Source organism: Melozone crissalis, unplaced genomic scaffold (assembly GCF_028551555.1).
Source record: "Melozone crissalis strain CALT ecotype California unplaced genomic scaffold, PUWL_Pcris_2 ptg000027l_1, whole genome shotgun sequence".
NCBI classification, from domain to species: Eukaryota; Metazoa; Chordata; class Aves; order Passeriformes; family Passerellidae; genus Melozone; species Melozone crissalis.
The window spans coordinates 21,862,634-21,874,863 of NW_026535805.1; the positions used below are offsets into that span (position 1 = coordinate 21,862,634).

The 12,230-nt window shown below is 41.8% G+C and overlaps 1 protein-coding gene across 2 annotated transcripts in view; it reads right to left on the reverse strand.

Moving 5' to 3' along the window:
* Window positions 1–2,333: 2,333 nt before the first annotated feature.
* The window catches only part of RPS6KA2 (ribosomal protein S6 kinase A2), a 276,800-nt gene continuing 266,903 nt past the window's right edge, over window positions 2,334–12,230 (reverse strand). For both annotated transcript variants that reach the window (XM_054279646.1, XM_054279647.1), the window contains 4 exons: window positions 9,195–9,271; window positions 6,594–6,711; window positions 5,503–5,640; window positions 2,334–5,126 (listed from right to left, as the gene is read on the reverse strand). In XM_054279646.1, the coding sequence (XP_054135621.1) occupies window positions 5,001–5,126; window positions 5,503–5,640; window positions 6,594–6,711; window positions 9,195–9,271 (459 nt within the window). In that variant the 3' untranslated portion in view covers window positions 2,334–5,000. The remainder of the gene's footprint in view (window positions 5,127–5,502; window positions 5,641–6,593; window positions 6,712–9,194; window positions 9,272–12,230) is intronic.

Here is a 12,230-nt window from a genome sequence, read left to right on the forward strand (position 1 = left end):
TCCTCCCTCTCTGTGCACAGGGTTTGGCACTGGGAACCTGCTGCTGTTCAAACATCACATCATTTATAGCCCTGACTCTGAGCCACACCTGGGCTCTGCTCAGCAGAACGCAGCAACAGAGGGACAGAGGTGACACTGAACTTGCAGCCATTCCAATGTGTTGACAGCACTGTTGACTGAACTAATTCTGTTGCCTTCCCCAGCCATTTGTTCTGACGCACAAACATTTGCTCTGCCCTGTGATGACCTGGCTAAGGGAGGTGTGAAACGACAGATGAACAGCTGAAGTAAGAGAAAGTGACTGCCTGCCATTTTTAGTGTCGGCACTTGCTGGTGTAAGTTCAGTAGAGCAGCAGCATAAGAAACCTGTGTGCCATCTATGGCTCAGGGGATGAGCCAAGCCCTGTCATAATTTGTGTCACAGACACACAGCAATTGCACACTTGACTGAGGCTTGGATGTATTCAGAGGTACCAGAGCTGGGTACAAGTTGTTGGAGAGAGCTGAAAGGGTCTGGCTGAAAAGAGAGCCCAGTATTACATCCAAGGTTAGATGAAGTACAGGAACACACAATCTGCACCTTGTAAGAGGTACATGACATGTGATCTCATGGCATCGTGTCACACATGACATGCTTCACTCAGCTCTCTGTGCTTGGGCTATCCCCAGCACCCTGGGCTCTCAGGGATTTGAAGAAGATTTTTTTTGTGAGGAAACAAAACCTATTCTCAGGTAGGCTTCTTTTTCAAATGTAGAGATTTATAACAACATGTCTGTGAGTGTCACTTGTCATTTGCTGAAACAGTCAGGCTTTATAAATGCTATTTGCTGTTAAAACTTGCTTAGATAATGTTAAACAGATTTCAAATAAATGAAAATTCATGAGGGGCTGGGGCAGAGGTCAGATCTCCCTTTGAGCAGCATCTCCACACTCCTGCCATATAGACAAGCTGTGGTGCTGTGTAGGAACTGGGGCAATGCTTCATTTGGCTTCTTCAGAGTCCTGGAGGTGCAGAGGTGGGGTCCAGCTCTCCAAAATGTGGAGATATGCCTCCTCCTTGCTGGGCACACACTTCTCTCCTGAACTGAACAACAAAACCTGCATGGATATGGTCCTGTGCAACTTGCTCCAAGTGAATCTTCTTTAGCAGGATAGTTGGACTAGATGGGCTCCAGGTCCCTTTGAACCTGGACCATTCTGTGACTGATTTTGAAGTGGGGCTTCAGATGAGCTGACTATGTCTGTGACAGGTACCCTGGAGTATGTGTTGGACACTCATTACATTGTACAGCTTGATGGTTAAAAATGTAACTATAACATTTGTAATAGCCTAAGGCACTAGGTCACTTTATTGACTAAAAACTTGCAAGATGGTATGTTCTAATTCAAAGAGATTTTTAGACTTTCAGGAGTTATACATAACATTTAGTAAATGTCTCCTAAGGTTAAATAAAGAGAGAGAGCAAAAGAAAGAGGCTAAGCCTTTTTCAATTTTCTCCTAGAAAAAAAGAAAAAAGAAAAAAGAAAAAAGAAAAAAGAAAAAAGAAAAAAGAAAAAAGAAAAAAGAAAAAAGAAAAAGTGCTTATTGCTGAGCTACACCGTGGCCGGGAGTCTAGAAAGGAGATGCTGGTGTAAAAGCAGCCATTGCAGAAATTAGGCCACAGCCTAGCATCCTCTCCTGGATCCAGCTGGGCCAGGGGAACCAGTGGGTGCTATCAGTCTGAAATAATGACTGCCAGTGGCATATCCCTCCCTTTCTGCCTCCCTTGGATTTGCTGATGGAGGCTCTTGTATTTCAGTCCAAGTGAGCTGGATCAGCAAGACTGACAGTGGAAAAGGTGTAATTGGGTTCACTTGACTGGAACAGGTCACAAAACCCTCAGAAAATCCCCTCCCATGGCAGGACTGCAGAGGGGAGACTGATCTGCCCTTGGAAGTGCATGGGGATGCACATGTGGGACAGAGCGGGGGCTGGATGGAGAAGTTCCTTCCATGGATGGGCACAGCCTTTTTTTCTACACCCAGAGTAATCATTACCATTATCAATGACAGATTTCAAAGAACACTGCAGACAAAACCCTCTGAGCATCACCTCCACCTCTGACTACACTTCTACCTTTATTTGAACAAGCTGGGACAGCACTTTTTTGTGCGTGTGTTTACATACAGACACATAGGTGCACACATCTGGATGCACTGGCAACAAAACCTTAATAAACAAAGCTCACTATAGGTATGGGCTAATAATTATTAATAGGCTTATAAAGTAATTAATGAGCATTAAGATGTATGAGTCCATATGTGTCTCTATGTCAATAGTTGGTGGGTTAGAAAGAGATTAAAACCCTTAAAGTTTGGGAAGAACAACATCCTGTAAGCTTGGCCTACAGTAACATTCAGTTAAAAAAAGAATACTCAAGGAATTAAGACTGGGTATGCATAGAAGGAATTAGACTTTTTCCAGTGGTTGTGAGAGAAAGCAAACTGAAGCTATGTAAGATGACCAGAAAATCTCAGAGGGAGACAAAAACTGTTCATAACATTTCCAACAGTCTTTCTGCCCATATACAATAAAATACAATACAATTACTCTGACCATTAAAAATACGTTTTGTTGAAACAGCACATACCAGCTGGGACCCCAGAAAATCCAGCCCTCCCTCCAGGTTGCCCTTTGCATCCCTATGCCCACCTTGCCTTCTTCCAGGACAGAAGTCACTTCAAGGGAAGCAAGGCCTGGCCAGAGCTGTTCTGCACCAGCCAGGATATCCCTGCCAGTGGATATCCTCACGGTGTGCTGTTAGCAGAAACGAGTGAGACTTAATTTCTAACCAGCAGAACATTCTAAAGGCAGCAAAAAGCTGACACCGAGCACAGCTTAGCCAGAGGAGAGAATGTGGGCTGCTGTGTACACAAGCACAGACACCCACCCGTGTGTTTGCACTCATCAGTCCCAGCCAACTCAGCCTCTGTGTGAAGTTTCACAGCATTGTTTATTTTAGAAAAGAGAAGGGCTTCAAGGAGAGCTGCTTTGCAGCGATCCTCTGTGCACAGCACATAAACTTGAACATTAAATATCAGTTTAAATTATTAAGAATAAATTTAAATTTAAAAATAGACTAATGCAAACAAACAAACTTCAGTCAACATTGAAGCAGAGATAGTTTTAGGAAGAATATTACTATAAAAAATGAAACCCCTTGGACAATCTGAGGCAGTGATCTGGTAATTCCAGTTCAGCACCGAGATGCACAAACTACCCAGCAAGCAAAAATTACCATGTCTAGCATATGAAGCTCCATGTTCACATTTTTCTTTTTTTTTCCTCCCCTGTCACAACAGAAAAAAGCCAACACAGCACAGTAGCTTTTCCCACCAAGCATCTGAGGTGACAAAATTCACTCGGAAAATAAAAATTAACAAAAGCAGTACAAAGGAGAATCTTGGTCAGCTTGTGACCACCAATAAGCCAAGATGGGTAAGAAAAGGAATAAAAAAATAGTTCACATCTGGCACCACAAACCTTGCTTGCTTTCTTTGAGACCAGGGAATGAGAAAAAAGTCCGTTTTGCAGAGACCATTTCAACAAAAGTTCCCTGGACCTGGACAATCCAGGTATTAGGGCACAGAATTTTTGTTTTATATGTATATAAATACACATGTACATATTCATATAAATATAAAAGCAGAGCATCCTCCCATTTCTCCTCATAATTTATTATTATTAAAGCTTGTAACAGAGTTGGCTGAACTCTTCAGAAGTGGGTACTCTCTGCACACACAGGGCATGGGGAGTTTAGCTCTGCTAGAGCAGAACACCCAGGCAGGGACATGGGTGATGGAGGCAGATTTGGGTGATCAGCCAGGGAGGACAGTGACTGGAAATGGCCTCTCTTGCTCCAGCGTGGCCCTCTGGGCTGCCAGAACGGCTCTCAATGAGCACAATGGATGATGGTTGGAAGGATGGATGGCTGCATCGACCCTCGTGGCCCCTGGGCAGCCCAGCCACCCACTGTCTTCTGCACCAGTCACTGAAGGGGGACTGCCCCTGCTTTGAGAGGGAGTCACAGTCTGCCCCCAGCCACTTGTATGCCAGTTGCCTTTGCATTATTTTGCTGACTGTCCTCAAAGCCACTCACATCTTTCCCTGCCTTTGTTTGGTTCCCCAGCCCCTTCACCGGATCCTCCCAGACCTGCTTGCTGGCCAAGACCAGACACTTTTCTCTTGCCTGATCCACAGGCTCCTACTCACACTGCTCTACATGAATGCCTCCCCACAGTCTCATAAGACCCATTCTTTTCTTCAGAAGACCGAGCTTCTCAGAGGTTTTTGCTCTCTGAGACTTTTAAGCAAGTCAGAGCTGGTGGCACACTCTCCTTGAGAGGTGCTAGCTTCATTCCAGAGAAGGCAGGGGCAAAGTGCAAAAGATTCCTCAAGAACAGAAGGTATTTCCACCACCACCAGCTCTCTCTACCTCATGTTGTTAAGCACTTGTTTCAAATAAGGTATTACTCATGTGTCTCTGGAGCCTTCACTCTTCCTGGGGTGAGTGGAGATCAGCAGATGTCTACTCGTGCCAAGTCACTTCATCATGATGCGTGCTGGAACAGCATTCTAACCCGACTGCATTCTTCATAGCAAAAAGTGCTTTTCTTGAGAAACAAAATGAAAACTGTTCCCATGGAACATCTTACAGACTCAAAAATAGTTTTCCTAGCATGGAAAGGATGGAGCTTGCCTATTTTATTTGGCTTTATCTTTATAAAGAAACAGAGCTACTGGCAAAACTGGCACATCTTTGTGAAGTTGTTGAACTCGGGAGCCTGGCTGGAATGTAAAAGAAAAGATGTAGCAAATGAGAACTTTGCCTTACGTGGGCTTCTGCTAGTTCTGGCAATTTCATGTGCAGGTTGTCCAGAAAGGTTCTGCTAGCCAAGTAAAGATGAATTTCTCAAATAATAAACTGAGGGATTTCAAGGAGGCCTTTTGGGGGTACTGCTACAATCTGGTAGAGGTCAGTCTTTTCATGCCTCGCCGCTGAGCCAGGTTGGAGGACAATACGGGCTCCAGCCTTGGTGCCTGAGGTGCGCGGTTTAAAGCGAAGTAAGTGGCTGCCATTGCACCCTGCGGAACAGAGAAAGAGAAAACTCTGAGCTGAAATTAATGTCTTTGATGCTTTTCCCTTCCCCTATTCAGCATCCTAAAAAATTGTCACACGTGCACAATTTCCATGAAATGATACCATTTAGGCTGGCAGACAGCTAGAGTTGTCTCGGATTCAAAATAGCGAAGAGCAGTATGTGCCACCAGGTTATTACAATGCAGCCTAAAGTTAAAAATACTGAGCAGGTGACAGTCAAAAATACAGGTAATACAGTGCCATATTAAATTTAGCCTCTGTGGCAAATAATCTTCCCAACTCCTCTATCACTTTTCAGACTATTTCCACAAATGACAGCTCACTCTGCATGCAAGGATGAGGGAAGGGTGTGGGAGATACCTTAACCAGGTGAACATCCTGTCTGCTGAGTTGGTTTTGAGACAGGTACTCCCTGTTCACTATCCATGGATGTCTCAGGACCTGGACTGCTGTCAGGCGCTGATGAGGGTCTACATGAAGCATCTTAGACACAATGTCCTGGGTTGAAAAGGAAGGGAGCAGTACAAGGGAGAAAGTAATTAATGGCTGTGCAAGTTTTACTAAGATCTTTCTGTTGTCAGTGTCATCATTAGCACGTCCAATGGAGAGAGTGATGCACTTTAGACAGGCATCATGTTCTTTAAGTGTCAGCTCTTATCTTCAAAATTTTCAAGTGTAATGTTCAACTCTCAGCTAATAATCCAGTCAAAACATAATGTGGAGGGCATTAATCTTATTGAATAACTGTCAATTACTGGTGACCTTGTAGGAGTGATAAACACCTAGGGAGAGGATGCCATCTGGAGGCATCTCCTCACTGACCTCAAGGCATGCTTACAAGAGAAACATAGAAGAGAAACTCAATACTCAGGTAACTGAAGTTCACTTAGGTTCATTTTACAACATCTACACATTTTAATTTCAAAACAGGACAGCTGATACAAAATCCACTGTGAGGCTCATAGGCGCTGGTAGCAGAATTAATATGTTACTAGGATTGCTTGCAGCTTTGTGGTGGAAAGTATCAATGTTCTAATTAATTGGATACAACAGTTTCTAAAAATGAAATCTCTTGCAACAAAAAGCCTCTTTAAAGCCTGTCAAACCTTCTGATTAATGGTGGGCAACTGCAAGCTTGCAACTTTCCTGCCCATTTACCTGTCTCACAGGCTAGTGCACAGCTTCATGCCTAAAGATCTCAGCACCAGATGAGTTTTTTCTCTCAGGGTTTTCCCTGCTTTGTGATAGATTGGCAGCCTAAACGGTGATCTGTACAGAAATTAAGACTGTCTGCTCCTGGTTAACTGAGAAACAAAAAGGTGGTTCATGCACAGACTATACATCTGTGGCATTGACAAACCTACACTTCTTTTAGAAGTGCAGTTGCACCAAAAAAAGGAGTTTTGTGGTATTCAAATCTTGAGAGAAAATCTGAGAAAGGGTTCACTGACCTTTGCAGTATCAGATACGGAATCCCAGTTTCCTCCTGTAAGAGCATATTTGCCACTGCCAATCCTGGCCAGAATCTCCTCTGGGGTGTCATCTGGTCCATTTGCAAAAGGAGTAAACCTATGCAAAAAAAAAAAAAAAAAAAAAAAAAAAAAGAAAAAAGAGAGAGAGAGAGAGAAAGAATCTATATAATTTGCAAGTACACGATTTCTAGGTTCTAGTATTAATAGTATTAACTGCCAATGATTAGAACAGGAGTTTAGTTCCAGAATGTACCACTGATACTGCTGCCTCACTTTCACTCAAACTATATTGATCTGTAGAGGAAAACACAGATTCCTTAATTGTTTTTTAAATTTTTGTTCTGTTATAGTTTTTAGGAATGAAATACTCTTCATAAAAATAGTCAAGTGTTTACCTCTTGATTTAACTTTGCTTTATTGCCAACACCTTTATTGCCAATACCAATACCTTGGTAACAGCAAGAAAGGACAAAAATTATAAAGCAGAAGAAATACAATCTGAAATAGAAAAAAAAGGAAAAGAAAAAAGAGCTATGTAATCTATTTTGCAATGCTTTGTTAACCACAATGTGCAAGTCAGTTGGGCAAAAGAAATTACCTGCAAAAAGTTATTTCCTTGTCCAGCCAGTCAGAAATGACTTTTAACAAGCACCCAGATTGTGACAAAATCAGTGTCACAGGCAGAGGGTGCCCTTTTTCTCTTCAGAAAGTGACAAGAGATAAGGTTTTTGCAGCTGACTAACAACTACCAGGCCAAATTTTACTCTGCAATCATGAACAGCTGCATAGGTTTAGAAGAAGTAGGTATTTTGGATTTTTATATTTTTAATTCAATCTGTCTTTTCTTCAAACTTGCCAGAGCAGTTTTTAGATTGTTAAACAGTTGGTTTGGCCACAGCTTCCTATCCCATCTGGCTTCTGGTAGCAAATTCAATTCCTCATGCAGTATTTTCTCATTTTCAAAAACATTTCAGTCTTCATAGCAGTTCAGCCCAAAGATATATGTGATGTTACTCCAATCTATAGCTATCAGGAGGGATGTCAGCAGTCAGAGTTATGGATTGGCAAAAACTCTGAGGTCTATCAGTAGCTCCATTAACATCATCCCTGGCTGGTGCTCTATTCCTGGCTGTCTGAGTCCTCTCACCTCACAGTGATTATAGGGGGAGAAAGAAGTCCTGGATGAAAATACTTGTCAGTTCCTACTAATCTCCTCTAGTGAGGAAGAACAAGACCATTCATAAATGCAGTGGTGTCATCTAAAAAAGCATTTCTTAACTGATTTTGTTACTACTATTTTCTCTGGTGTGCAGAAAAAGAGAGATGCAAGTTATTGGCACCTGTCAGTAAACTGAACATCCACTAAGTTGTGCTATTTGTATTTCTGACTCAAATATATTTGGATTTTTTTTTTCTTCATATTCAATAAAGAAGTATTTTGAATATAATCAACCAAACAAATGTAACTGTGGATAATGTGTTAATTTTATTTTACTGATTCCAGCTGTGTGGCAGCCATGGGCATCAGCTAAATAATAGAAATAGGTTCTTGGAGATCCAGCAGACTGGGAGACTTCCCCACAAAGTCTTGATATATTTCAGCTGACCTTGAACATGTGCAGTCAAGAATAAAACAGATGAGATAGAGACCCCTGGCATCTTTTCTACAGTCCACAAATAACAGAATAACAGAAAGTCAGAGTCTAAATCTTTGTTTTCTGTATAAAACCTAGGAATTAATCCAATCTTCTTGTCACAGATGAATGATCATGAAGCAGATTAAACAATTTAGAGAGGTCACTGAAAGCTGCAAGCTGTGCTTAGGTGTGATAAATGTGCAGATACCATAGTCTGAGAAATGAAATTCAAAGCCTGGTAACTCTAGACTAGGTTTGCACTTTATTTCTCAATCATCCCAGCACATCTTATTCTTGTCCTTCACTGCTTATTTCAATCTGTGCCTTTCTCTGGATCTTCTTGTGTTAATATTTTGTTTTAGCCAACACATTGGTAGGGGTATTTTTGCCAAGTATCTCTCAAAAGTTTCTGCTGCCTGTTGCTATTCTTGCTAGTTTATCTCTTTGGAATCCTATTTTTCAAACTGCATCTGAAAACTATGTTTGGGTGGGGTTTTTTTTAAGCTTTTAAAGGTGCTCAGACATTTCAATAACAGTAACAGATGAAGAATAATGAAGTTGAATAATTCATTCTATCTTCAACAGAATGAATTAACATTCTTTCATGGATAAGGTGAACACGAGGCTCTTCATATTCCTATGCACCTCTCCTAATAGAAAACTTCCCCACTGCTTAAGCCATGAGTGAACCCTTCAGGAGTCTAGGTTTTAGTGCATACAGGCACTTTCTGTTAAAAACCTAAACACTTTGTCAAGTGTCAAAGATACTTACACATTCTAGAAAAAACTTATTCCAATTTTAAGCATTGACATCTATTTTCTTGCTTTATACAACTGAACACACCTCTCAAGGAGGCCAGAATCCCTATCTATGACTGCTTTCAGGCTTAGTCAGTGCTGAGCCCACTGGAGACTGCTGCTCTGGGAGAACCTCACCACTCACCCTGCCAGCATGGTGTACAGCAGGATCCCCAGGCTCCAAATGTCACAGGCTGCATCATAACCTTGGCGTTTGAGGACCTGTGGGGAGGAAAGAGAGAGATGAAAATAGGGAAACTGCATTCCTGAATTTTTAGCTTCTGATCTACAAAATGCACTGATTGGTGCTTGTGTCTGCTGACATTCCCAGGGCTTAGCTGTGTATCTGCCTTGAACAGGTGGCTGCCTTGGGATCAAAATGTCCAGTAGTGCTATGGAGCAAGGCAAAGCCCAGGCTGAAATGAGCTGCTTAAACTCAGCACATCTTTCCCCTCCACAGTGTGACAGATGAGTGCAGTTTGTTGGAGCTGGGGAGGCTGGGAGCTCCTCTGACCATCCAACATGCAGCAAAGCAGAACACTATTTCACTGCTTTAAAATGTTTCCCTTTAAAATGTTTCATTAAAAAAATAGCTCATTATTACTTCAAAACATATCCTCCTAACATAAAAGTTACCAACAACCCTGTGGATGCCTCACAGGGATAAATGACAATGATAAGTATTCCAGCTGAGCTCAGTTTGGATTTAATACAGCAAATGGATGCACGCTGAAGCATAGATAATGTCAGACTAATGAAGATGCATGCTAAAAGGCTTCTCTTACTTCTGTATAAAGAAAAGTGGGCACATGTAGACTGGAGTCAACAGCAGGCTAAAACTTGACCCCCTTTTCCCATGGGGCAAACAAGACCCATGTTAGTCAGCAGAGATCTGACCAGTTGGTTCAATACTGATAGAGGATGGCAAGGTGTAGCAGTAAGGGTGCAGTCCAGATTTCATTTGTGCTTGTGCACAATAGAAGAAATGCCTGGTGAGTCAGTGCAGGTCCAAGTGAAAGTGAAGTCACCAACTAAGCTCAGGGACTGTGGCATTCACAGATAAGGGACCACCTCCATATCTTCCCATAAAAGCGAACTACCCTCTGTTTATTCAGTTCTGACACAAAGGAAGTTCTGTCCTCTTTAGATGGACCAGAAGATACATCTTTTTGCAAAGCACATGAAAAAGGAATGTACAAATTCAGCAAGTCTTCCTCTGACCTGCAGTCTTATTACCCAGGAGTGATTTAAGTATCTGAGGTCTATCACAGAAAAGATCAAATTCTGCTAAGGAAAAACAGTTTGAGAAAATGTTGCCTTGACAGATTTTATAAATGATGAGTGGCAAAGCAACCATCTGCCAGGTATATTGCTGAGTGAACATTTGCTACCTGGAAAAAAACCCAACAAGCCAAAAAGACTCCCACAGCAACAAAACCAGAGAGAAAGCTGCAGTTCCTCCTGTTGACAAAGCTGGTAAAATCGTGCTTCTGCCTCTCTCTCCTGCACATAAGGTGCAGGCTTTCTGGCTGACTTATTTATTTCTATTCCTTTAGTTCCTGCATTCATTCTCCCTCTATTAATGTTAGTTTTTTATGGGAAAACCTTCTTTGCTATTTGACAAACTCAGCTGTTTCTTGCTTCACCCGTGAGGCTGAATACCCAACATTTATCTTTTGTTGTGGTTGTTCTCGTTGTGTTTTGAACAGTTACAATTTCACTTCTTCTCTCTTTTCCTCCAATAACCAAGGACAATCAAGTCCAAGGTGAGTGACAGAAAAACGGGGCAGTGATGATACTTAGTGGAAAGGGTTAATGAGCAAGTTAATGAGCAAGTTAATAATCAAAATTATTAGGTCACTTCCAGAACTTAGTGGGATCTGAAATAGAGGCAGAAACTGGTTCTTAGTGGCACACCATAGCAGGACATTGTGGGGATAATGGGTATCCTGGAGATAATGATACCCCGGTTTCATCCAGTTCTGAGAATGGCTCAGATATTTGTCCAACCTCTTCTATTTCTGTAGTCTTTGACTTACTGGGTTAGTGTTTCAAATAGAGGTTTTTCTCAGTTGTAACAAGCAGGGATTCAAATGGGTACAAAAGCAAATAAAGAACCTCATCATTTCAAATAATAAAGCAGTAAGTCTTCACAAATTCTGTAGGAAACCTGTAGAATAAAATATTTTTACTTTATCCAGAAGCACCCTACTGCATCAGCAGTGCAACAGCCTGGCTCTTTCCTCCTCGCATGCAGCACGACTCGCACTAGGTGGCAGCGTGCCTCTTTCAGACAGCCTTCACCTTTGCCCTTGCTATCACCTAAACCCCAAACTAACTGTTTCCAAAATAAAGGAGATCCAAGTGGGCAAACATGTCCTCCTCCTTCGGTCACTGCTCTCTTTGTCACCAGCTCAGCTGATTTTCTGCCTCCTTAATTGGTTTCACGAGCACGTGGCAGACGTTGCAGTTGGACTCAGACAGGGAACATGAAAGTCAAATCTAGGCTGGAGGGCAGCATTATATCACAGGTAAAACTAAAAGCACTTAAAGCTTTATGTAAGCTCTCTGCCAGTTCTGGTAATGTTTCAATTAATCTCCAATGTCTCCTGCATTAGCAGGACCTGCCTTACTCATCACGAATGTCTGGGAGTGTGATTTCTGCTTTCAGTTCAAATCAGAAGAGTCTGATAATGAAAAGAGAAGAGCCCATCATGACAAATAGCTACACCTATTTTAAGCATCTTGCACCTTGGAGGAAATCTGAGTGCTTCAAATCTTGCAAACATGATTTTTTTTTTTTTGTGGTTTAGAAACTGAATGGCTGTGGTGCCACACAACTTTTTCAATCTACTTTGATAACTTTAAACAGCTCATTCCCATTTCTAAAATGGAAGCCTAACCGAACCCCAATAAAAACCCCAAAGCAATCTATCTTGGCAATGGGAGGTTTGTTTTTTTTCCTGAAGCAAATCTGTTTTGAATTTATACTGCCCTGGCAATTGTCTCTATATAACAAATTCTGATGCTGGAAGGCTATGAATCCTGTAACTTTTGGTATCATGAAAGGACCCTGTACAGAAAGATCATCCTATTTTTTTTCTTCCCAGTCACAAATGAACAGTGCATGGGAGAAAGAGAAAACTTAGGGAGAAAAGAGACTGCTAGATGATACCATCTG